We start from the raw sequence: 26,570 nt of genomic DNA on the forward strand, positions 1-26,570 counted from the left end.
AGACAACAGCTGAACTGCCCAAGCTATGCAGAAAAAGGCCATTCCCCTCACGTGCTGCCTTCAGGTCTGCAAATCTGCAAGCATGAAAAAAGAGCAAAATGCCCACAACCTTATCCTGCCCTCAAGAACAGAGTGTTCTTGGGCTGGTCCCTTCTGCAACCCTGCACTGCACTCAAAGCCTTCTACAATAATAAGGAAGTTGAGCAGCCTTTGCTTCTATCAAGTGTTTCAAAGCAGAAACCAACTGAAGTCCCACAGTGCAGCCACAGGTTACAGCCCTGTCCTGCAGTACCTGCAAGATTTTTTTTTTCAAAAAACAACCAAAACAACAAAGCAAAACAACCAGCAAAACAACCACCCCACCACGGCCTCCCTCCCTCTCAAAGCAAGATCACTCACCCTTTCCCATGAGTGGTGGACTTGGTCTTCCATCTCTTCAGCAAAGAGCCCAGGGAGAAGCAACCACACCCTGCTGGGAGACGGAGCCAGGAGCTCTCTGGGGCCCACAGAGCTGCACACAGGGGCCCAGGAGATGCCTGGAAGCAGCATCCTTTTGAAAGGCTTCTTTTTCTTTTCAGCCTTTTGAAAGGCTGAAAAATGAAGTTTCAAATCCCTGTTTTACACTGGCAGTAGTTTCCTAAGTATCACTGAATCAGGAGGCCTGGAGCTATTTGATCATTTGCTCAGACAGGAGCAAACCCAGGAACACAGTGTTCCTCACCAGCTTCTCAAGAAGGAGCTGTGGCACCAAGCACTGCTCCAGAAAGTTTCTGCTTCCTTTTGCTTTCCCACTCTGGAAAGGACAGGAAGTCATTGTGCACATCATCACAGAACTGACAGCAGAGAGAACCACTTGCCTTCTCCTAGGATCCATAAGTTTGGGGTTTTTTGCCTACACTGACACAAATTAAAAATTTTAAAAGGGTTACAGCTGTCTGCCATCCAAGTCCTGTTCTCACAATATTACTCACTTCAGCATGCAAGATAAACTATGCAAAAACAAGGCTAGAAAAAATATCTTTAAAGAAAGAGACAGAATGTTCCAACTATAAGGAGGTGTACACAATACAAAGCACAAATTTTACTCTCCTCAAAGTGTGCTTTGATGCATGGTGCTCAGTCAAGAGTCCTTTCATTAAACTTTTCTAATTCTAGAAAAGGACTTAACAGTTCATTTATGCAACACGTTTTATCAAAAAATATATTTAGGAGTAATAGCAAAGTTCTTGCAGGTCCTAAACCTTCTCCCACTCCTTCCTTTCCAAGGAGCAGAAATGGAAGAAGAGAGAAAGCACCACAAAAATCTCAAATCCATTATTTGCATAGGTTTATTTCGAGATTTCAAGTTGAACATTTTGGTCCATCAAGGCACCACGACCAGGAGGAAGGCAACACTTGTTTGGCATCACCTTGCTACTACTATTCAGTTGTGCTACAGAAACAGATCCAGTGCTCTTCCTAGGAGCAGCCAGTTTCAAGGCTCAAGCAGCAAAATGTCCTACACCATGTCTATTGGCTTTACACCACCTTTGCAAATCTCTGAAAGTAAATCAGCACCAACATTCAGAGAGCCACTAAAAACTGAAGATTTGTTCTAGATTTCCCTATTTTTAAATACCACTGCCTTAACACACCTTCTTCTCAGCCTCATAATGAAGCTGAGCTGAGCTCTGAGCTAGAGGAAACAGAATCATGGTGAAGACAGTAGAAAATTAGAGTTAATTGCCCCACAAAAACATACCAAGTCACAGACATCTCACTCAGTGATTGACTCAAACTTGGCAAAAATGTCCTTTGGAAAGAGCTGCACTCAACCACTACTTCCAATACTGTTTACAATGAAAAACTCAGCCTCTTGAAATCCATTAAATATGTTTAAATCTGCTGTTCCAGCAGCCCAGAGCCTTCAGTTCATACAGACCCACACCTCACATATAGAGTTAACAAGAGCTGTCAGAGAGCTGAAGGCAGTAGCTCAGTTGCAAATACCTTGTTCAAAAGAACCCACTTGGTAACTTATTCTTAAAATTCCTCTTACTTAAACCTCAAATTTCTATAGGAAGAAGCCACATTTCTCTTAGTACACTGAGTATAAATGGATATATGAAAGTTTGGAAAGAACATTTTAGATTTAGACAAAAACCTAGGGCCTATAACAGGCTCTTCAACATGAGGAGAGTTAAAGAGAAAAGAGTAGCCCCAAGAACTGCACCTCGTTTTGCCCTTCCTTCTCTGTCTTGAAGAGGATCCTTGCTCTCTGCACACCCTCTGCAGTCTTCTGTCTAAAGAGGAATTCCAGCAGTACTGGAGACAGACACTCCAGGCAGCTCCAGGAATTGCTGCATTTTAAAGGAAGAAGCTTTCCAAGTTCTAAAGCAACATCATGCAGAAGATTTAAATATTACCTAAAACAGACTAAGTGATTTATTTACACAATGTTAAGTGCTGCACAGAAACCACTCAAGCCATGCTTACTGGTACATTAAATGTATAATTTGGTATATGATAGCATATTGCTTGTGAAGTGTTGGTCTATTTCCTTACAAGCTACAAAGCTGTTCTCAAAGGGAACAGGGAAAGGTTTTTATATGCCAAGTGGACTTAGCTTGCCAGATAAAAAGAAAAAACCCCACAAAACCGAAAATGCATACCCCACCACTCCTTAACCACCCTCTCCAAATACTGCATATGTAAAGTCACTAGCACATGTCACTAGACCACAGGGTCTGTATTAATGCCACCAATACAGGTATGAGAAGTCAAAAGAAAAAGCAGCATGGCTGTAAAGGGTCAACATTATGGGGTTTGATAGCAAAACCCTATTAGGCAAGAATAGGGCACTATGCTAGGCTATGACATTAGGAAGACTCTTGTGAAAAATAAAAAAAATTTTGTCCTAAACTCACATATCCTTTAGAAAGCTTCTCCTGTGTGTAGCACAACACTGTATTTAAGCTTCAGTACTTAACCTCCTGTTACCCTGTTAGCATCCTGAATACATATCCAGGCCAGGAGATGGGTAGCCAGGTGCCTCCATTCCAGTTCCAGTCTGTGCTAAATGTCTACAGTACAGACAAACAGAGGGACAAAAGCCAGATCATGGTTTCTTTTTATTATAAGATGTCACTATTGCCACACATTAGTCAAGCTACCCTAAGTAATTCCCCTAGACATCTAGGGAATCTAAAATCCTCTAAGATTTTTATTAGCTCAAGACACCACCATTAAAAGCTTTGATTTTAGTGTTTATATAATAAAAGTCTAACAGCCTGACACTGCTTTCACCCCGTCAGACTAATATGTGCTTTAGTGACAATATCCATTTACAGATCAATAATACCTCATACATCATCCCCAGCTTTACCTCTGGAAAGTGCTAAATGGAGTCAAGGAACCGTCTATGTACAATTTCAAATCCCAATATATTTACAATAGAAACCAAAAGTATTTAAAACCATTAAATATAGTGTTTAACTCTGCTATATTAGTTTACATGAACACAGCTTACCTCTGGCATCATATTTCCAATGCTAATATTTCTGCCAGTAGTTTTTTTTAAAAATTGCTATTTCCTGGAGGGAAAAAATAAAAGCTTAAAAACCAACCCAAAACCTCCAGGCATTTCAGAGCCCTGAGGAATTGCCCACTCTAGACAGTCTTCAGGCAGAAGTACTGCAGTGTTCAAGAGAGACTTCCAAACTCCAGGCAAGCCTTTAAAACCTAATGCATACGTAAAACATGAAGTCAGTAATCCACTGAAGAGGTTTACTGGAGTCACTGCTACCATTCAGTTTTTACTAATTCGTAGTCAAGAAGGAAACTGCTGCTTTGCTGTTTCTCCCTCCATTACATTCCCTCCAGCACAGAAAGTGTTTTTGTGCACCATCATCCAGAAGAGCTAAGTAGGTGTTGTCTTCTCATCTTTGCTGAAAGGCTGAACTGAGCCAGGCTTTACCCATGACAGGCCAGACACGTGTGTGCTTTTGCAGTGCTGATCTTCTGCCTTCTTCTAGGTAGAAAAAAGTTAAAGTCAGAATTATTAAATACTTCAAACCTTACCGTGTCCCTTTCCATCCATTTTGCCTTCAGCAAATACAAGCATGAAGGAGGTTAGTGTTGCTTCCTCAGAAAAGAACTGTAAAATGGCTTTTGGTTTAACAGAAAAGGACTTGTTCATGCACTGGTATCTTATCATACCACGAAGACAAAGACGCTTTTTGAAAAATGCCTTTTGCTTCAAGTCCCAGCACCACTGCACTACTATTTGCCAGATTTCTTGGTCCTACAGAGAGAAGTGTTAATCCAAATCAAGACATTTCTGTCATTACCTGGACACCACACCTGTAGCTACTGTCTTGGGATGCTGGACATACTGTGGAGGCTTCCAAACACAAATGAACAACTGCCACCTTTGCTACACCATGGAGTATCTTAGTCCTTTCCTTCCTTTGGAAGGAAGTTCCTTAGTCCTTTCCCTCATCATGGCTAAATGTTTGACCAGTAACTATCACAACACAATGCAACAAACATTTGAGGCTAACTATTGCCATTTAGAAGACAAAACAAAAAAGCCTTCTAGCTGAGGGAGAAAGATGCAACTTCAAGCATCTGCAGACTTAAGGCAGTTTGAGAAGATTAGTACATTAGATACCTATTCTAGCAGGTCAAAGAAGCAGAGCATACCAGGAAACCAGCCCTGCCTCCACACTGCTACAGGCTCATCAGATCATCTGTATGCCAGCTACATGAAACCTGGAATGACACATCAAGTTCTAGAAAGTGACAATCATATGAGTAGACCTGGCATACTATGAGAAGCCTTTTGCCTGACAAAGTAAATTGAATCAGCAAGAAAACTGAACCTGCACTTCTTTGTGTAAAAGGTGACACTGTGTGACAGAACTGCTGCAGCACATCAGACAGCAGCAAACAAGGATCAGTTAAGATTGAGCCTGGCAGAGTATCACCTGACTATCCCTTACTGCAAAAATCATTTAGCAAAAGCCACATGCTCAGCAGGGACATCACAGCCCTTCCTGAGATACGGTTCTAAAATGGCTGAGCTGTTTGCCAAGGCACAGGAATTACACAGGTAACAAACCAGGATCCAAGGTTGCAGAAAAAGGGAAAGATTAGATACAGGATTAGGGAACTTCCTTTTACAGGGAAGGAAAAGAATGTTCTCAACTACACTGACATTTTGGAACAAATCTCCCACAGTGCAGAATTTTGACCAACTTACAGACCATACATGCAACAGTTACTGAAGATGTTAGCTTTTACTTAAAAAGAAATTAATATGCATCTCCAGAGAAAAAGGACAAAAGAAAACATCATCATTTTCTACGAGTGTCTGAGACAACATTATGTCCCTTCCATTTCAAGCACCTCAACCTGTTCTTTCTCCTTAGGTCTTTGACTTAAAGGATAAGAAAAAAGAAAGGAGAAAAAAAGAGTCAAAAATAGTTCTGAAGTTTTTATGAGAACATCAGGAAGTCAGAATCTGATCAAAATATTTTCCTGTGTGTTCTAAGGCTGGAGAAAGACCACCTCACCTCAAGCCTTGCTGTGACTTCGGCAGTTGGCAACACTGCTACCCTAAATTTACAGGCAACATATTGCATTGAGATCAATGCAAACATCTCACTCATACCAGAGGACATGCAACAAACAACATCAGTCAAGGTTTGCAGAAAGGAAGACTGAAGTTTGGGCTGGCAAAAACTTTTTTTTTTTACTTACAAAAAAACCCAGCAAACCACACTACAGCTCTGGTGAAAGGAGCCCAAGCCAAAACCAAAACATTCAGAATTAATTCCCTTGCCAGCCCAACACAGATACCAGCCACCATTTCACAACCCTGAGGCCCTGCAAGTGGATTGACTTGGCACGTCACTCAGTGCAGACAGAATTGCTGTGCACCAACTCTTGTCAAGTAAAAAAACCAAGACAATAAAAACCAAAATCAAACATCCCCCTCCTCAAAAAATCAAGGATGCAGCTCAGATGAAAGCCATATGAACCAACACATTCTTGTTATCATACTAAGAGTGCTTTGTGATAGAAGTAACTTTAAGCATCCTTCAATGAGCTGATGTCTTGCTAGAAATCAGCAGCAGTGGAGATGTGAGCAAGGTACTCTGCTTGTGCTGCTTCAGAAAGTTTGTCATGAGAAGAAAGCCCTGAAGCTTTGATTCAGTAATGAAAGATCTTTCAACAGAAGAGAACAAAGAAGTTGGGGACTGTCAGATTATGCACAAGTGGTAATGGCCATGACAAGTTCAGGACAAGCTAATAGGCAGTCAGCAAATCTCTTTCCTTTTCTCCCCCACCCCCCTCAGCTTTCAACCCTAAACAAAAAATCTGCCAAGTGTGCCAACAACTGTACAAACAGAGCTTTCTAGCGGGCTAAATGATTAATTGCTTAACACACTGAAGTTTGAACAGTGACATAACTGCTTAGTTAGGAGACAAATCAGTTTCAGCATGCCTGCTGATCCAAAAGAGGGGTGAAATAAGGTCTGTCTAGTACATGTTTATCACACAGTGACAGAGAACCTTTCTTCCCTTATCAGGCAATAAACCTTTACTATAGTGAGAATCTGGGCTTTGCACATACCTTCTGAGTCAACATCTTCTCTCTAGCCTCATCATGTATAGCTGGATTCCATGGAGAAAAACTAGGGAGAAAGTACAGTTATCTCTTACTTTGCATTTTTGTGAACTACAGCATGAAAAGAGCAGAGTGCAGCAATTTTCCTTGGTTTATTTAAATTTCAAGTAAACTAGGAGCCTGAGTTTTCAGAGTTAAAACATACTGTTCAGAATTACATTCACATTGCCATGGATCTTTTCAACAGGAAAGATTTAAGTTTTCATTTTGTTCTGCAATGAGAGCTGGCAATTCAGCAGGTGCTAAATGAAATATGACTCAGTCACTATGGAGCTGGCTGTTCCATCCCCCATGCAGTCAAGCTTAAAAGTATTTTAAAAGTACAACCAAAGTTACAGTCATGCAAACTGAGTTCAGGAAAGCCTGAAAGCAGTGTTTACTGCAGGTTACCTCAGCCTGAGGGCTGTTCTGAGGCTTTAGTTTGTTTTGGAGTTTGTTGAGATTTTTTAAGGCTTGGTTGCTTAGTGAAAAAACAGTATTTAAGATTCAGTCAAAACCAAATAGAAGAAAATGAGCGTAGGAATACTCAAAGTACTGCTACAATGTACGAAAAAAACCAGGTCAGTGAAGCTGGCAGAGAAAGACTTCTAATCAACAACTATACCAAAATATGTTCTTGAGACACTAGGGCATGGTGAATTTGCTCATGGTACTTACACAATTGCATAGGGATCCTCTATTTTGGGCTGATCAAACAAATGACTGCTACATAGTTTGACACTGTCCATCACTTTAGCTTTGAACAGCTGAATATCTTTTTCATACCTGCAAGAGAGAAGTAAATAGTGTTAGGTAATTCCAGGAAGGCAGAAGAGACAGATGCAGCAAAACCTCAACTTCAGCTCCCAGTGCAATCAGGTCTTGAGGTACAGACCATGAACTGATGAATAATTTTACAAATCTACATTCTACAAGTCTGTGCAAAAATCAGACCATGCCTGTACACATGAAAGATACTCACAGCACTGCAGCCTCAGGGTTGAGAGGACTGGTTGTGTCAATCTTGTAGAAGACTCTGCGAGCGTACATTAATACCTGCCATATGTGATTATGATTTCGCCTAAAAAGAACAAAACACAATGAAGAAAGGAACAAATTTCCTTCAAATTACACATCAACATGTTACCACTCACCTCCACTTTGCAAATGCTCTTTTCACATCCAGTTCACCAGATAAGGGATCTACTAACGGGTGGAAGATGGGCAGATCAAAAACCAAGCGCTGCATTAGAAAAAAAGAAATTCATTATCACAACTTCAGCCCTAATCCTAAATTCACTGGGTGAAGGTCAACCAGATCTTGCTTCCAGGCACTAATGAATTGTTACTGTATTAAAAGCAATCAACCTGAAAAGATTTATACCAACTGTGAAACTGTAACCCAGCACAGAAGTTACATGCAGGATCTTGTCCTCTCTCACATGCTTATCACCAAATTAGGAAACTAATCCAGCTAACTGCACAAGCACTGATGCCAACACAGGTAATAATATCAAAGGAGATCAGATTAAAGGAGTTTTTCTGCTTTAGGTACTTGTGACTGAAAGTGTACTTGACCTACAATCAATTTTTTTTTTTTTTTAATCCTACACATTTTTAAGTAAAGTATGGCAGTGTCTGTACAGCTAATTTCCTCTGGTGTTTTGTCAATTCTTCCAGAAGAAACTTAATTTCAAGAAGAAGGCTTTAAAGCTGTATGCTAACAACAGAATGATGGCATTAGGAGATGTACTAACAGTACAACACTTTGAAGGAGACTGTTTCCTACCACTTCTGTCCTTTTAAAAGACTACAGCTTTTCAAAAACTTGACACCAAGCAGACAGCTTCCTGACAGTCACTTTGATCTCTGCTACAGCAGTACATACACCTGTCCCCAGACCTTCCCCTAAAAAAAAATCTGGCCAAGAGGGCCAGCTGCTCTGCTCTGGAGTGTCAGATTGCCACAAGATTTTTCTTTGGAAATAAGGAAAAAACAAGACACACACACAGGCACTTACCGGGCAGTCTCCATCGGGGTAATTATCAGGAATATAGACAGTAAATTTAAACACACCATCTTGGTAGAGCCCACTTCTTATGAATATTACACCAAACCACACTGCAAATGAGAAAGTTTGCTTGAGTTAAAAAATTTAAACACAAAGACACACAAAAATATATATATATATATATATATATATATATTCAAATGTAAAAGTTAAGTTTAAACTTACTTAATGCTGACCGGTAAGATGGCTGCACGTAGACACCTGGCAATTTCTGCTTTACAACCAAGGTACTGCAATGAGAATCAGTGTTTAGAAAGCTGGAGGGAGTCATTCAACAAATCTCATTAAAAGGATGGAGCAAATACACCCAAATTTGCACTCATTTGCTATTTCACTTCTTCTGAGTACAAGCAAGTCATGATCTTCTGTCATCAATGACCAGTGAGTGCATTAGGAAAATTTTCTCTCCCTTTACTTTTTAGAAAAATGTGCTATTTTTATTATTTTTCTAATCAATTAAGACAAAAAGTTCCTAGCAACTTTTGTTGAACAGAGTCTACTGAACAGCACAGATGTTAAACCAAAGTATTCACTTCATAGAGCTTCACATGCTTACACAAAAAATTATCTTAAAGCAAAGCACTAACACAGTTCTCCACTTATGAAAAGCATAATACAAATTTGCTAGACCAGAGGAGTTTGCATTATTATACCAATATATTTTTGCATGCTGCAGCAGAAAAACATCTTTCTTGAATTAAAAAGCCCTGAACAAAATATAATGTTTTAAATTGAAAGTGAGAACTCTCAATAGTTAAATAAATGCAAGAACTGAGACTTAGTGTTGCATAACGACTCCAGGGATTTCATTCCAAAAGGAACTACATGCTTGAGAATCCAGTATGTCTGTGGCAGAGGAAGTCCCTTCAGCTATGCAGCATAGAACATCTTATGTAACTTTATATATCTAGGAAGTTTTACAGACAGATTTTTATGTCCCACAGTACTCTGTCACTGGACTGGATCAAATGCAACTGACCCAAAGCAAGCTACTCAAATCACACCAACTCCTCTGGTAAGTTGCACATTAAATATCACAGAGAGACAGGAAACAACTGAGTCTTCCTAAATCTCCATTTAATAAGCCACAACAAGTCTTCCATTAACTACTGCAAGAAGCTCCAACATGCTCACTTCTGCTTGCTTCTATTTTAATATTTGTTTCAGAAATTGGGTTTTTCTGCCCAAAAAGCTATTAGGATAGCTGGTCAGGATGCCTAAATCCAAAATGTGTTTACTTAGATTGAGATATATAATAATTCAGAGAATACCATCTAAACACATCCCTTTAAACCTCATTTTTGTCTACCTTGCTACCTCAAGCAATTGAGACTTGCTGCTCCAGAAAAAGAGTTTTGTGGCACTTGAAGTTTTACTGCCTTCTTTAAGGACTAAGGCAAAGAAAACATCCAAGAACTACATCCCTACAAGTTGCTTTATTTCCTCAATGAAGCATAAGACCAGTGACCTAAAAAAGACAAAAATAAGTTAAAACCTACAATTCAGCAAGGAGGGAATACTCCAAATAAAAAGGCCCATAGGAAGCATGTGTTCCATTTGTTGACTGGGATGAGGCAGCAGGAGAAGCAGGCTTGGTTATTGGCACAGCATTCTTTGGAATAGAAGGCAACTGTTTCTTTGTAGAGGCTCGTAGAGGACTGGTTCTCAGCTCTCCACTCAAAGTTTTCTCTTCAGCATCAGGTCTCTGTCAGAGCAAAAGAGAACCATGAGATTACAGGCCATATACTTCACAAACATTTAACATACAAACATATTTTAACAAAGGTTTAATCCCAACCTTGCTAATTACAAGTCTGGCCAACGAAATTTATCTTGGGGTTTCAGTGTTCTATTGCTTGTGGGCAGGGAAGTGAGGCTGCTGTCTTTTGGGGTTTTGTTTTTAAGTAAGACATCAATTCAATCAACATAGCCTACAAATACAAAGTAATCAATGCTGGATAGGAAATCTGCAAATTAGGACAAATGCTTAAGGAGGCTTACATTTATTTAGAAATAGGAACCAGATAGTATGTAACATCAGTTTAGAAGTCAATCTATTTCTAGCACACAGTGCATCAAGAGAAGTAACTTCCACTGACAGCATCCTGGCATTCTAGACTTCAAAGAGCCTTTAAAAGTGGTGTAGTAAAGCCAAGATGAAATATGAACTTTGTACAAAAAATTTCATGTATTTCACTTCTGGCCTGTGCTTAAGACACCAATGTCCCACTTGTAGCTCATCATTTAGCCCATTCCCACAGCAGGAGAATCACCACTTGACAGCAATATCAAGCCTGGTTTAAACAGGTTTGTTATAGCAACCTTTTTATGTCTATGCCCTCCTCTATTTAAAAAACAACCAAACCTTTTCTCCTTAATTGGTCCCTGCTACACTGCTGCTAGAGAACACCGAGTTGAAAACACTGTGGCACTGTAAAACACTGTCATGTTTTAAAATAAATTAATATTAGTGATGTAAAAACTGTGGTACAGTAGACCACAGACTACTTACAGACCTCAAAATCATTCTATAGATTGCCAAGACAAACCTGAAAAGCTACAAGCTTGTGATTAGGATACTGGTGACTAAAAGCATGATTTAGGCTACAGTATTTTGAAGCACTTGAGACCTGGGACTAGTAACAATACCTATGTCAATAGGCAATAACTTGCCCAAGCACTGAACACCCAAGAAATTATTAACCCTAGAACTATCAAGCCTTCAAACACATAAGCTAAAATAGCATTAGCATTATGGAGATGCAGTTTTGTCAATGCTCATTGCACATGCAACATGTGACTAAGGTCTATATAAAATAACAAATGTCCAACGAAACAAGCATTTCAAACATTTGAACAAGTTTGTTTCATCTTCCCTACTTAAACATTCTTTAGATAAGAAAAGTCAACAATTGCTGGAGCAGGCTCCATCCACAGGCACTTTCCAGGTAAAGCAGCTTAAAGCTAGCTCACACTTTTATTGAAGATGATCTCATTCCTTGGGATAAAACACACTCCAGGTGCAATTTTTAGGTTGTCTGATGGTCTATTCCAGAACTGTTACCTCCCCTCAGTGCATGCTAAACCTCAAGGCATCCAGTCATAAAATACCTTGCGCACAGAACCTGTAGACATGCTCCAGAAAGGGTTCATAACGTGGATTCCAAAAGAAGGACTGCAACTTTTCAGTGTCTTCAGAGTGCTGTCAAACCTCTCAAGTTTACCCCCTAAAAACAGACAGAACAAATATGTAATCTAACAGATAAAAAGGACTCAAATGTATAAACAGATCTAATTCTTCAGCCAGCTTTACATTTCTGCTGTAAATTTCAGAAGAAAAGTTTTTGTAGTTCAACTACAAAACTACTGTAGGTCAGACAGACAATGTTAAAATTGCCAGAGATAACATATTAGATTCCAGGATGATAATATTGTTGTCTATCAAATCATTTTTGCATGTGAATCCCTGCCTTCTTTCTGCTAGAAAGACACTCTAGATTCTGCAATCCTTGTGGTTCTCTGTCTCCCCACCTGGAAAAAAAGACCATCTATTGGCTCAGCATAGTCCAGAAAGCTCCTAAACACAAGCAAAAAGTTATCACTTCACCACTCAAGTTCAGTGGTGTCTCCTGCACCATGGGTAAGTGTTGCCCCATGCACACACTGCTGACTTTGAATGTTTCTGAAGTGCCCCAGCATGAAAAAAAAAAAAATAAATTGCCACTCCCAGTGAAAGAGATGATCCTCCCATTGAGTTTGCATCATGCATGTGTCATTTTGTTTTCATCTGCATTGGAACACCACCAGACACAGACAAAGCCATAGAACATAGACATTTTACTGTAGCTTACTTAATGGTTTCATTATGAGCACCAGGGCTTGGTTCTCTTCAGATCAACAGTTCAACAAAGGCTTCTGCAGTATTTGGAGTTCCACTGGGTCAGCTATTTTACATGTCCTTGGTTTTCTTTCTTTCTTTTTTTTTTATTTAAGAAATAAAATAAAATTAAAAAATCTTACTATTGTTTGTGCAAAAACTCTCATCTACAGCACCTCTTGTCTAGCACAGCCTATTTCCTCCACTCTTTCTTCCCCTTCAGTTCTCCTATACTCCCTTCCCCTCTTCACTCCCTCATTTCTGGCTACATTAGCTAAGGTTTTGAGGCAATCTATACAATATAAATTGAGTAAAGCGTACAACTTGCCAAGCATTCAAAAAATGCAAGCACCATTCAAAAAAGTGATGAAAATTAATTAATTTTTCCATCTCCAAATCATCACAAATATTCCAGTACACACAGTTCCTCAAGATATTTGTCCTCTACAGCAGCCAGAGAGTCTTGCACAATTCTGAGCCACTGAAAACAGAAAGTCAAAGCACAGTACTGCACTGGGGCATAACCTGTGGCAGCAGTGATAAGGTGTTTTCACTTTTCCCCATCTGCTGTCTGGAAAGCAGGGCTATGCCATGGGCACTTTCCACAAACTCAGCCAGACCAAGTGACACAGCAAGACATTAGGCTAGAAAGATACAAGACACTTCCTCAGGAAACTTGAGCAAAAACAGAGGGAGGAGGAACTGACGCACAAAGGGAACACCTGAGTGCTAGGGCTCTGACAAGAAAGAAAAGTGCTGGCAGCCAAGGAGCCAAGGTACAGGCTGGAAGACGATTAGCTTGGATACAGCATGATTATAGGGTTTGGGTGGGATTTGTTTTACTTGTTTTGGGCCAGTGTTTTGGTTTTTTTTTTTAAGACTAGGTAATATAATTGCCTCATCCAGAACTAAAGATATGAGTTACAGGAGGTGAGCAGGACAAAAAAAATGAGGCATGTATGTAAAACCCAGGCCAACCTATTAGCTGTGAAATAGGGAACTGATCTGGAAGCTTGATAAGTGGTGCTGGATGGAGTTCAGTCACTGACTCCATGTTTGAGAAAGCAGCTGTACAGCTCAGTATGCTTTCAGCTTTGTTGAAAAGTTTTTCATTACAGACATGCCTATTTACAGGCTATTCCAGGCAGTTTATACCTCCAAATAAAACATTATTTTACCTCTAGTTAAACTACATAACAAGTCCCAGGTATCCTCCAAGACAGATTTTTATGCAGTTGCCTGCCAGTAACACGTGATACATGATGCTGTACTAAACTTATGGTTAAAATCTGCCTGCAGTCTCATCCACCTGTTAAAATGCTATTTATGATGGCAAACTAATAACCTGAGAGCATCAGCTTCCCAGAGAAGGGTCAATTAAGAAGTGTTTCAAGACGCTTTATGATTTATTTCAAATGACACTTACTCCTTCTAGCTATGATACATGGGAATGATTTCAGTACAGGAAACCTACTTGCTACTGTTTATGCTCCCCAGTGCCTTCATCTCACAATTTACTACCCCACATCAATCACAAGAATAACTTAAATATATATTTTTTTAAACAATCAAGTAACAGATTTGAGCTAGACTGGTTATCCTACATTTCCCTACGAAGAGTACCTGCAGCATGCAGTGAGAGCCAAGTCCAAATATCATTAGGTGGAATTTCTAAGCAGTTTAGTCCCACAGTCTTACATGGGGCTGCAGCCTCTATAAAAAGGTACCTACCACTACAGAGCTTACAGTGCTCTAGCTACGGAAGCCATCGCCTTCCCAAAGAAATCCAATACACTCATTCTATGAAGAAGGAATAAATGCATTCAAATTTACCACCCTGTCTCCTTTAATATCGCCATCAATCACAGTGCCTCAACTAAAAGGCAGTTTAACAGTGTGCCTCTCAATAAGATTATATTCTCACTGAAGATTACTTCTCTTATTTATACTGTCAATCACATCGCATTTTTCCCCTTTCCATCAGCAAAGTCTTTTAATACAATGCTAAGCCAATTCGACCAAAATTTCATCTTCCTGGAACAGAACATTTTTATACATGTTTTCTGGAAACAGATTCCTTAAGAAACAATCACAAAACGTATGAAATTATATATTTCTGCATCTTACTGTTGACCTAGAAGCAAAGAGAACCACTCCTACACTTGAGAATAAACAGAGGTGATGAGTTACAGCAGCAGAGAAGCACAGCAAGTGTTGATCACAGCAGTATGACATGTCTGTCCAGCAATTTACACCAGGACTTCTTACTTGTCAGCACACCTACTGCTGACCTCCTTAACACCAAGGGATTTCTCCAGCCTACACCTGAACCTACTGGACAAGGGAGCGCTGGCAGTGCATAGGAACGCTGACCAGTCAAGCCTGTTCGCCTGCTTTTTCTCTACAGGCGGATTACACTTTCCACACCAACACCTGCTGCTGTGGCTGCAATCCTGTAACACACTTCTCCAGGAAATCATAATCTACGCCAACGAAGCCAGCTCTTATACAACAGATAACAGTCCAAAAGACCTGACAAGTTTCAGAGGGCAGGTGGGGGGCGGGGAAGGGCGCTGTCAGCCTGACACCTGCTGGGTCACAGAACGAAAAAACCCATCCTGCCCAGCGCGAAGCTCTGCCAGCCCCCGGAGCGCTCCACGCCGCGGCCCGGCAGAGCGGAGCCGTTCGGAAGGGCACGGAGGGAGGCGGGCCGGGGCCAGCCCCGCTGGCAGCCACCCCGGGCCCTCGCCCGGGCCGTCTGACACAGCGGGGACACGGGACGGTTCCCCCGGGAGGGACGGGGCTGTCCGGACAGGCGGGCGGTGGGGGCAGCTCCTCATAGGGCGGGCGCCGGCCCAGCCCCTCCCAGCCACAGGTAAAGGCCCCGCTGGGCCACCCGCTGCCACCGGGACTGTCCGCCGCCCTCCCCGTGATGTCGGGGACGATCTCCCCGCGACCACCGCCGGCTCCCAGCCCAGGGTAGCAGAGCAGGGGAGGCCGGGTCACCGCACCCCGTCTCCAGCGCGCACGGTCGCTCACCCGCTCGAGCTCCCGCCGCTCCGCTCCCCGAGCGGCCCAGGCCCAGCCGCCGCCGCCGCGCCCCTCTACCCCCGCCGCTGCCCCATCTACAGCCCTCCCCTCGGTACCGCACATCCGGACCTGGCCTCCTTCTCGCCCAATCGCCGTTTGCTCCTTCCGGGAAGGCCCGGAGGGGCGGAGCGGGGCGGGGCAGGGCGGGGCGGGGGCCCCCGGTCCAGCCAACCCTCGGCCCCGCTCCCTGGGAACGCAACAAGGCGGCTCGAGCTCCTGTCAGAGAGAGGGGCGGGCGGGCGACCGCGGCGGGTTCCGCCCCGGGGACGCTGATTGGGCAGAGCGCCTGTCAGTCAGCGGGGGCGGGCCAATGGGGCAGCGCTGACGCACCTGACACTCGCTCTGGAGGAAACGAAAGCTGGGGCGCGACCGCCGGGAAACGGCGAGCGCTGATTGGCCGGAGGGAGGAGCGGGGAGCCGGGCGATTGGCCGGCGGGGCGGGAGGGGGCGGGCTCTAGCTGGCAGGGGCGGGGGGCCGCTCCCCTCAGGCTGCTGCTGCCGGAGCGGAGCGCTCCGCGGGCGCGTTGGGGAGCGCGGGGCTGCGCCCAGGGCAGATGCACAGAGATCTGGGTCTGCGGTTAGCCCGACCTACGTGCACATGCACAACTTAGGTCTGAAAAAGCGCTGAGAAGGGACGGGCTAAGAACAAAAGCCAAGAGTCAGATCTGCTTGTAATTAGAATTTTTCTGAGCCCCACAGAACAATTACCGAAGGGCTATGCCAAAACAAGTGATTTGTCAAGGAAGATGACAACAAAATGCAGATTACATTGCCTTCTCGGTCATACCAGAGCTGAGTGCATTATGTTTAACCAAATCTTTGTATTTTGACACATATAAGAGAATAATCTGCCCTAGAGTATGTTATACATATATATATGTATGTGTGTATATATATATTGCTTATCTTACAAAAGATGGAAAACATTATAAAAATAATACACGTCTGTATAATACTTTGACATACTTTTCCTCCCCTACCTTTAGAAACTTTGTTTCACAGTGAAGTCACAATAAAATTAGGAATTTCATATAAAACAATGTTGTTCAGGTAACAAGATTTTCCATAGGATGTATGCCCATACCTCCAAACCCCATACACCCCTACCACACAACCCACACTTGCCAAGCACCTCCGTGTGTCTCTGTGGAAGGAGGAGTGTGATGGCCACATGGCTTCAGGCAAATTCAATATTTTGTGTAATTTCGGTGCACGCACACTCCGGATCGTTCTGACTGCCAGATTCCGGGCCAGAACTTGGGTTCTGTGTGGTAGGGGTGGTTCTGAGGAGCAACCCGAGCTGAGGATTCGGGAGAACCGCGGCAGTACCCGGGCGCTCTCGGTACCACCAGGTGGCAACCTGCAGCTGCTCTGCGCCGGGACACGGCGAGGACACCGCCGGCTGAAACCAGAGAAATCTACGGAAAAAAGCAATGATCAGCCCCAGCCTGCTGAACAAACACCTTATCTCCCATATCTACCTCCAAGAAGTACGCTTGGCTCCCCCTGAAGCAGCTCTGTAGGGAGGTTCATGGAATGACTTTGCAAAATGAACCAGGTGGCCACACAGAACTTTACCTGAGAGCTGCCAATATTAACAGGACTTTTGCTCTCTCAAAATGCTAAGGGGGGAAATGGTATTTTCTCCTTTTCAAGCTAAAAAGCAGAATTATAAATGTGGTTAAAAACTATCTTTTTAGGACTTCTAAGTGTAATTTCTTTGTGATTTGTATAATAGAAGAATGTACTATCAGTACTTCATAGAACAATCTAAAAAGCAGTCAAGTATTCAATTATATTTTTTTTCTTTTTTTACCTTTGTGAAAATGGTGTGCTCTCTGATGCAGGGTTTTTTTAAAATTTTTCCATGCTGGTGTATTTGAATAATCACTGAAGGGCATATGTCAAATTGCTGAATACAGGACACGTCCTTTCAGTAAAGCAAGAGAGAAATTATCAGATATCAAAACATGAAGTTAAACATCAAGAATATTTACAAACAGGTGTTTTTATTTTAAATACATATATGATGCAGTGAATGGAAGGAGGTCATTTCTACAACAGATGTCCCAAGGAGGAATACATGATGTCACTGTCCTCTCATCATTCTGCAGGACAGGAATACAAACAATATCTGAGTAAACTGTTTGGCATGGTTATTTTCTGGCCCTTCTTGCTAGGTAATGCCCAGGTATATACCAGAAAGGTATTGTCTTTGGGAAGGCCTCCCCAAAACTTGTTACCTGAAATGCTAGTTCCTGTCCAGTTCCCAACCAGTTATTCAAAGCATGACAGAAAATGCTGTCCAGATCTGTGGATCCCACACGTGTTGGGGTTTGGCTCTGTTGAGCTGCTTTGGCACAGGGCTCCACTTGGATTTGAAATTAAGTACTGTTTTTCTCAGTTTCACTTAGCCTAGTGTAAGACAAGCCTGTTAACAAGAAAAAGATAAAAATTTAATAAAAATTCATTAGAAGTTCAGGGGTTTGAGGAGGAAGACTAGAAGCAAACAGCAAATCAAATACAAATCCAGCTTACACTTAACAGTGTGGTATTTCTCCAGTTTCTTAAAACCAAGCATAAGCTGGGAACTTGTTCCTATAGCACTGTCAGTTAAAGATGATGTACTTATTTTTCCTAATGATTTTATTAAAATGAAATTGCTAGAACAAATGTAACTATAGATGCATCATCATAAGATCTCTTTTGACTGCATATTTACTTTCTCTGAGGTAAGATGAAATAGCTCCAATGCTTCATCCAAATCTGTTATTTAGTGCTCCAGGTAGCAATGCACAATCTACTGCTGGCCTCTGCTCAGTTAGCTGCAAACTCACCATTATAACAAAGGGACAGAAATCTTCGATTTATTTACTCCCCATAGGAAGCCACCTGTCTACCTAGACTCACTTCATATAAAAAAGAATAAATATGTATATAATATTTTGAGCCTTTTGTACTTTCCTGGCTGTTGATGTATTTCACAACATGAGAGACTGGCTGTAATAATGGTTCCTGAACAGCAGAAGCTATCAATCACTAATTAAAGCTCATGTCACAGCATTCAAACTATGTTCTCTTCTGTCTGTCTCACTCACATTGTGGAAAAACTACATTAAACATTTAAATGTAAATGTATTTCAGATTATTTAATCCATGAGCTAGGAGCCTTAGCTATTGTGAGTCTAACTGTGCAGAACTCAGAACCACGAAACTTCTACAACTGACAGTGCTTTTTTATTCCTTTCTAATTTGCTTGCTTATTTGTTCTTATTTGAATGGTGAGAATTTCAGTTCTAAGATGAATTTTGATTCTGGTTTTGTAAGTAATTCCCTGTTTTGAGGAAAGGGAGGGCTATTTTGTCAATAAATTAAAAATAACCAACAACAAGCTGGTACTTGAATCTGATGAGAAGCTTAAAATGTCAGGATAAATCCCACTGAAGAAGTCTTAGATCCCAATGGCACTGTTTTTCTACCTGTAGAAATACTTGCTTACAGGGTAAAATATCCCAGAAAAGATAAGTGGTTGAGAGGCACTCAATTTGTTTAGCACATATTTTGACATTATGGTCCATGGGTATCAAAAGCGTATGAATTCCCTGCCTTGTTAATGCTAACATGTAAAATTAATCTAAAAACTACAAATCCATACAACTTATTGATACACAGACATTTTCAGGATAAGAGCCCATATTTAACCTGTGTATGGGTACTGATGAATTAAAATTCCTCAGTATTTTTACGGCCATTCTTTAATAATTTTTCATAAGGTATTAATTTGACTTACAGCTGTAATTACTATTTCTTTATAAGTAATTATTTTTAATTGTAGATTGTTTATTTGTTTGTTTCTTTAAGGAGATTTGTTTGTTTGCTTGTCTGGGGGGGTGTTTCAATTTCCCTTCATGGAATGTTTTGGATCATAATAATGTAAACATACTTTCAAACAAATACAAATATAATCTCACGCTCAATAATAACTAAGATTACAGGGTAATCAGATTAAAGAATCTTTTTGAAAAATCAGTTGTGCAGAAAAGAGTCATTAAAGTGCATCTGTATGAGACAACTTTGGCAAATCAGTGAACACAGTCCATGTAAACAACCTTTGATCACCAGTTTCCCCAATATCATTATGAACTCCAGTTTTTTTCCTCTAATGGTATGATATGATGAGTGAAAGGCAGACCAAAACCAATTCATAACTGTGATTTTCCATCTGAAAATTAATTTGTTGACTGAAAAATTCCTACATAATTTCAGAGATAATAAGACATAATCAAGTCAGACTTTTTTTTTCTCCACTCACACCTTGAGCCAGCTTTCTACACAAAGTCACTTTCCTTCTTTCATCTTCTTATTATTTTCCTAGTAAAGTGACATATTAAGCAGGTATGTAAGTGTTTGGTAATTTTAAAAAGCTGCATATTAAAAAAAACTTAGCGTATGACTGATCAAAGAACTGAGTATGATGAGTAAAGACTGGAAAGAGAGGGTGAATATGCAAAGGAAGCTACCACATTCCATAGGAAACAGCTATGAAAAGCTACCAAAGATTGTGTCTGCCTGGCTCAACTAATTAAGTCCCAAAGAGAGGTGATTTGGGGCTCCTCAGTCCAGAACACATCAGTGAGAATTAGCAAGATCTGATACTTAGAAACTTAATGCACAGTGTTCTCTCTCTGTGAGAAAGGGTGTTGTATCAGGCCAGTTAAACCTCAGAGCTCAGACAGGAGACTTTAAAAATCAACACAGTCTCTCTGCAGCTAAAAAAACCCAAGCACACCTCAACCAGATGAAACTGTACTGGGCTCCTTGCTTCAAAGACAGAAAGAATAAAGCAGGTTATGAATGTGTCATCAAGTAAACCCTGACACAGAAAGAAATGTGCTTAAATAAGTGACATGCCACTTAGCAGCACCTGATATCCCATGCTTCCAATCCATAATATCCTGTCTTCTTTAGGGCTCCAGTCTGGATTGGCAGCTGCCCTGTCAGGCAGGCTAACATGTGAGGCTGGTGACCTCAGTATTCCAACAAATAAAAAAGGTTGGGAAAAAGATGGTTTCTCTTCCCTCCAGTTCCTCCAAACAGAAACTATAGCCAATGTTACTTAGAGTTTGTAACTTAGGATAGAGATGTCATGTTTGCAAACATAAAGGACTGAATAAAAACTCAGAAACACTGCTCTCACCCCCACCCTCCAATATTTTGAGGGTTCTATATTGTATATATATATTTCTGGCTTAAACTAAACAAAAATGCTGTATACAGTAGATAAAGAAAACTGCTACATTTAGCTCTTTCTAAAGCCAATCTGAACACAAAAGTGAAATAAAAGGCTTACAGCCTAGCATCTTCCCACAGCCTGTGCATCCTGGCACTGGGAGAAGGGGATGTGGTACAGTCATTCTTCCTGGGGAAACCGGCATGTAGGAGCTGGTGATGTCTCCGAATCATTCTCAAACTTTCAGCCAACACAAGTTGAGCCTATGAGTGGGTGGGAAAATAGAGTAACACTTTTGTTCTGCTGCAAAGGGATCCCTTGCAATGAGTAAGAGAAAAGCAGGAAGAATACTGACTCAGAGGACTTGGAAATTCTACTGAATTCAGCATCCAGCTGTCTTTAGTCACAGATGAAAAGCCTCAGAAAAACAAGCATCAGTAGATGAAAAAAAATATTTGTTCAGAAAGAAGCTATTTAAAGTCAGATAAGCTTATTATTAGCTTCTACTGTATCATGACTGAGAGACAGAAACATCAGCTGGCCTCCTAATTCTGACTACTCACAACTGATTTGACTGGGATTTGTTCTGGGGACATTACAAACTAATTAAAAGTGTGGACAAAATTCCTGTTAAATTCAACAAGGTTGCAGTTGAAATACTCCATCCATCATTAAGAACATACACTGGCAAAAAACTCCTCAACACAACACCTCTGACCACATCTGTTTCACATGTTTTATATTTTAGCTGAATTCTTGTAACTTTTCTTTGCCACCTGCAACCTTTCTTTTGTAGGTTAGTGTCAATTTGGACCTTCCATTCAGTTCTTTCTGTTTCATCAAGGAACTAAGTCCTCTCATTCAGTCCTATCTTCTATATATTTGACAGTTACCAAATCTACAAGCTGTTGGGAAGTTTAATTTTCTTCTTCTTTAAGGGACACAAATAGTGCCTCTGTGGTTTCAAAACATACCTTGGATGTATGTGGTTTCCCCTTATTACATAGAACTCACTCTAAAAAGCAAGAGTGTGAACTGAGATTAGATTTAAATGGAGTATTTCCAACCATCATGAGAATTCCTCTATCAAATAAAACTTTCATCTTAATTATCTTTAATAATTTCCACTTTGCAAATATAAGGTCCCTTAATGCCTTTGGAAAATGAAGATTATGAGAAAGAGACTATACAAAGATAATCATGTCTCATTTTGCAGAATTTTAAACACCCTCTTCAGTCTAATGTTAATTAATAGCAAAGTATAATATTAGATTTCTCCCTCTTATGAAAATCCTGGATAGGATGTTCCCCATGCAGTATTTTCTGTGTTATTTTATATATTGATTCCAATTAATAGCAGAGCATACTCCTGAAAAATGTCAAGTAACTTATTCAATAGCCAAGCAAAGAGCTACTGTCACAATTGAATTACTTTTCATTTTTTCAGCACAGACTGTGTAATAATAAATTATTTTTTTCTTTTTGGTACCTCTGAAAATTCTCCAAGCCATGAGCCTCATGGTCTGTCTACATAGGCTACTGCAAAGTAGTAGCAACAGCTGGTCTGTAGTGAACAGCTGTTTGGGTCAGAACACAGAATGAAAGTATGTTTTATATCATAACCTACCTTAGTATGAGAGATCCCAGTGCTGGGTTGATAACCTGATACATTTTTTCCCAGGAAATAGAAGCTACAACCATACCTGGATAACAGAAATGTTTGATCCATTCCACAGTAGTAAAAAATGATCAAGATACATAGTGAAAGGGTGATCACAATTGCTTCATAGGTATGCTCATTCAAGCAAAAATATAAACTAAATACTAAATGATACAGTGAAGAATAAAAGAAATGCAGTCCTCTCCTCTACTGAAAATCATGCAACAAAATACAGAAGTCCAATATTAGCTGCCCATTGTAACTGCTCTTCCTCCCTGTTCCCCAAAATATAGACTGATGTTACACCAAGCACTGCTTAGATATCTGCTGTCATTACTCACTTGTGATAAAAACAAAGAGCCATGTACACATAAAAAGCTGCTGAAATGCCACATTAAAGGATATGTTAATTTTGTTCAAAAACCACTGAGGAAGAACTCTATTACAAGAAGAAAGAAACAAAATGCTGGGAGATAACTATATTTTTAACCTGGTATGGAAAGCCATAAGAGCAACAAATTTCACATGAGACATTGAGTAAATATTTTAATGGTGAGAGTGATTAACTACTTCATCTAACTGATTAAAGGAGTTCATTTAAATCTCTTGATTTCTTCAAAGTGGGTTTGAAAATCTCACAGTCTAAATTTATCTAGCTACTGGGTTCAATATCACATTGACTGGATGAAACCTAATGGCCTACACAAAGGTTGGAGGTGACTTATTAGTCTTCTTTTGGGCTTCTGAGTTATTGTGCTCTTCTAATTATATGAGGACTTTCTGAATTCAGGCAGCTAACAAAACTATCCCTATGTTTACTTTATGGCTAATCACTCTCTTTCTGTATCTGAAGACTATTAGATTGAGTTCACAGAGATAGAAAAGATGTCCTCAAGTTCAACTGCCTTAAAACCTTAAGACATCAGTACTTCCTCTGACCTACCAGCAGAGTCCCAGGTAAACTCAATGCAGGACTTCGAGTAAAAAGGGGGGAGCTGAACATTGATGCATCCTCTCATGGGCAATTTTAGTCTGTTTTTCCTTTTTTTTTTTTTTTTTTTTTAATAAATTATTAAGTGCTTGCTGTCTGGAATACATTAAAAAATACCACTATTTTAGGCTCCTAACTGAGTATACCACTGAGATGGAATCACTGCCAAAATAGAGGATCATTACTATTATCACATGACAGTGTCTGCCACATTAACTGTGCAGTGAAGGAGCTGAGGTTTGTGTTACACAGATAGATTCCTCATTTTTATTTCCACCATCCATCACAGTAGAATCTACTGGAAAATGGAGTACAAATCATTCACGAATTTACAACAGTAAGTTGAGCTAGTTCTCTGCTATGTCATTTCTGGAAGTGAATGCCTTTGTTTTGCACCCTAAGGGCTGCTCATGTGCATAAATAGCCCCCTTTTTGTCTGTTTCTGAATCACAGTGTCCAGCCAATGCAAAAAAGATTATGAAGTATGAAAATTCCCCACATCTCCAGCACAGAACAATAACAAGATCTTATACTTTGATTTCCTGGAAAATAAAAATTGTAGCTATACTTCCTGTCAGCCCATTCCTTTGAACATGTTCTCTTCATAATTTGGATTTTGAATTGAGTTTAAGTGGCAGTTAAAAATTGTGTGTGGCAGTACACAATGAAATTTAGCTTGACAGCCTGGACATCAAAACTCAAAATAAATGACTTCACATCCAAATAATAAGTAATAACAATGTTAGCCTGCATAAGAATAGCAGGACTGGATTCAAATACAATATTAATTTTAGGGATATGAGTGACTAGGGAGAGACAGAGGCAAAGAAACAAATCCTTCATATAGCAATAGTCTCTTCTTATCCCCCAGGCAACTGGCTGCCTTTCACCTCAGCGGCAGAGCAATTATGTGGCATAATGACTGCAGTGCAAATAAGCAGAGAGATTTTATTAAACCAAATGAGCAAATCATCTGCGTATTATTGCCATTTGATTGACAGTGACAAGTGTCGAGCAGGCACGGATGTGAATATGATAAAGAGGCTTGCAGGAAAGCTCTTGATAATGTTACTCTTGATAAAGTTGCTCGGCAAACCTCTCTAAGTAAATAAAGGTGAAGGAATATGATGCATATTAATTCACATAGTTTGCAACCTGCCACAGGACTAGAGGAAAAGTTGCAATGGGTTCAGCACGTGGCATTTGATATGAATTCTAAAATTGCATTTATGAGTCTCATCGACTTTACAATAATATATTAATATTAAAAGTAAAGGTCATTCCACATAACAGTTAAGCTGCCTGAGCTTCAACCTTTATATCAATAACAGTCTCGAGCTGGGGGCAAGAGAAGGAGGAAAACAAGTGGAATGATCTGAATAATGTGAAATGTTACTTTGAAAGATTGCTGCCTTTTGCTGGGATGTCCATTTACACGTTTGTACTTTGAGTGGACAATTTCATTGTTGACAGAGCTACCATCAGAATGATTAAATAAATACTTTTCCTATGGGAAGGTGATTAATTGCCATGGGCCTTCAGGCCTCCATATAAGCCACTCTTACCTTAATGACTCCCTTATGACATCAGAGCTCCACAGATTCCAAAGTTTCACATCACTGTGGTCAGCAGCAAACTTAAGATAGTTATTTTTGGCATGTGGACTGAATTAACCAAGGAGACCGGGAAGGCTGGATAGCAGGGCATCTGTAAGAAAAGCAGCAGGGATAAAATCACCTGTGCCATAATGGCACTAACATCATGAATAAATCTGGGCTTACAAGTTGAAACAGTGTCAGTGGATAAACCACATGAAAAATAGTTCTCTGTCCCCCACTCCTTCATTTTTAAATCATTTCAAAATTGAATGTGAACAAGCAAGAGCATTATGCCACACTTTGGTTAACATTCTTCTGCCCTCAAATACCATCAGGTTGAAGATTTTCACTCTTTGAAAAACAATTCTATCTGAGAGGACCTGTTCTTGTCCTGAAGGACACTGTAAAATGTGGAAGGCATTTCTGACTGCTGTTGCAATACTGATTTGAGAACCTGTTTGGACATATTTCAAGGTGACGAATTTTGCAAAGTTCTGCATACTTTGAGCTGATTCCCACAAATTTTGTGTTTGACCTTAACTTGCAAGAAAACTGAAGCAGAGGCTTTGAAAGGCTGACCTGCTCAGAATAACTGAGGCTTGATATAAAAATGTTTAATCCCTCTATATCTGACTTACATGAAGGGTATCACAGATGCATTTTCTGCGGTGTGAGTCCTTCAGACTCTGAGGGGGGGTCTAAATGGTATGAACTAAGAAAAAAACCCAACAAAATAGAATAAAATATTCAGTACAAAATCTATATGATGTAACATTTGTTATAAGTTGTTTCATAATGTATTTGTTATAGCAGCATTATCATTTAACATTTAAAAGCATGACATGACCTTCATTCCAGAAAAAGGAACTAGGGTATTCAGCAAGATAAGTTAAATTTTAAGTACTGCATACACACCAAGCTTTCACTTTCTGAAAATTTAGACAAGATAAACAAAACCAAGTTGTTATGAGTGGGGGAATAAGACTGACAGAATAAATGAATGCTATATAAGTCTTTGTAAAATCATGCTGATTCCCCTTAAAATTAGAATATCTGTTCTTAAAAAAAATAAATTAAAATAAAAATCACTAAAGTTGCAGGATACTTTTAGGCAAGTATTGTTCATCTGCTCTGTGAACCACAGCTCTGCCTCAGTTCCCAACAGTCTCTAATGAGGAAAAGTCATTATTAGTTTCTGTTCTACATGAAAAATGGAAAATCTAAAAGTGAAGTGCTAGGTCAGGGGTTCCCTGCTAGCTCAGGGGGTGAAGTGATGCCTCTGTACAGCTATCCCAAGGGTAACTCCTCTGAGTGCCCAGGTAGCTGATGCACTCTGACAAGGCCACTGCCTGAGGAAAGGGGCTATGGCTGGAGGCCACAACAAAACGTGTGAGAGGACAA

At 40.4% G+C, this 26,570-nt stretch overlaps 1 protein-coding gene and 1 long non-coding RNA gene across 5 annotated transcripts; both read right to left on the reverse strand.

Moving 5' to 3' along the window:
- Window positions 1–3,091: 3,091 nt before the first annotated feature.
- AKTIP (AKT interacting protein) lies at window positions 3,092–17,589 on the reverse strand. 4 transcript variants are annotated; one of them, XM_071756907.1, is made up of 10 exons: window positions 17,507–17,589; window positions 11,835–11,950; window positions 10,223–10,428; window positions 8,889–8,953; window positions 8,673–8,773; window positions 7,807–7,895; window positions 7,635–7,733; window positions 7,331–7,438; window positions 6,620–6,680; window positions 3,092–4,006 (listed from the first exon to the last, which is right to left on the reverse strand). In XM_071756907.1, exons 2-10 carry the CDS (start codon window positions 11,874–11,876, stop codon window positions 3,899–3,901), a joined length of 879 nt encoding a protein of 292 aa, XP_071613008.1. In that variant the 5' UTR covers window positions 11,877–11,950; window positions 17,507–17,589; the 3' UTR covers window positions 3,092–3,898. The 4 variants fall into 4 exon arrangements, with proteins under 4 accessions (XP_071613008.1, XP_071613011.1, XP_071613009.1 ...); XM_071756910.1 differs by lacking the exon at window positions 17,507–17,589 and adding an exon at window positions 15,760–15,868 and having other exon boundaries at window positions 3,092–4,009; XM_071756908.1 differs by lacking the exon at window positions 17,507–17,589 and adding an exon at window positions 15,747–15,765 and having other exon boundaries at window positions 3,092–4,009.
- Window positions 17,590–17,678: 89 nt separating this feature from the next.
- LOC139802108 (uncharacterized) lies at window positions 17,679–25,954 on the reverse strand. The gene is made up of 3 exons (XR_011728512.1): window positions 25,808–25,954; window positions 25,137–25,278; window positions 17,679–18,121 (listed from the first exon to the last, which is right to left on the reverse strand). It is a non-coding gene; the product is annotated as an uncharacterized lncRNA (long non-coding RNA).
- Window positions 25,955–26,570: the final 616 nt, after the last annotated feature.

This window comes from Heliangelus exortis, chromosome 13 (genome assembly GCF_036169615.1).
Source record: "Heliangelus exortis chromosome 13, bHelExo1.hap1, whole genome shotgun sequence".
NCBI lineage: Eukaryota > Metazoa > Chordata > Aves > Apodiformes > Trochilidae > Heliangelus > Heliangelus exortis.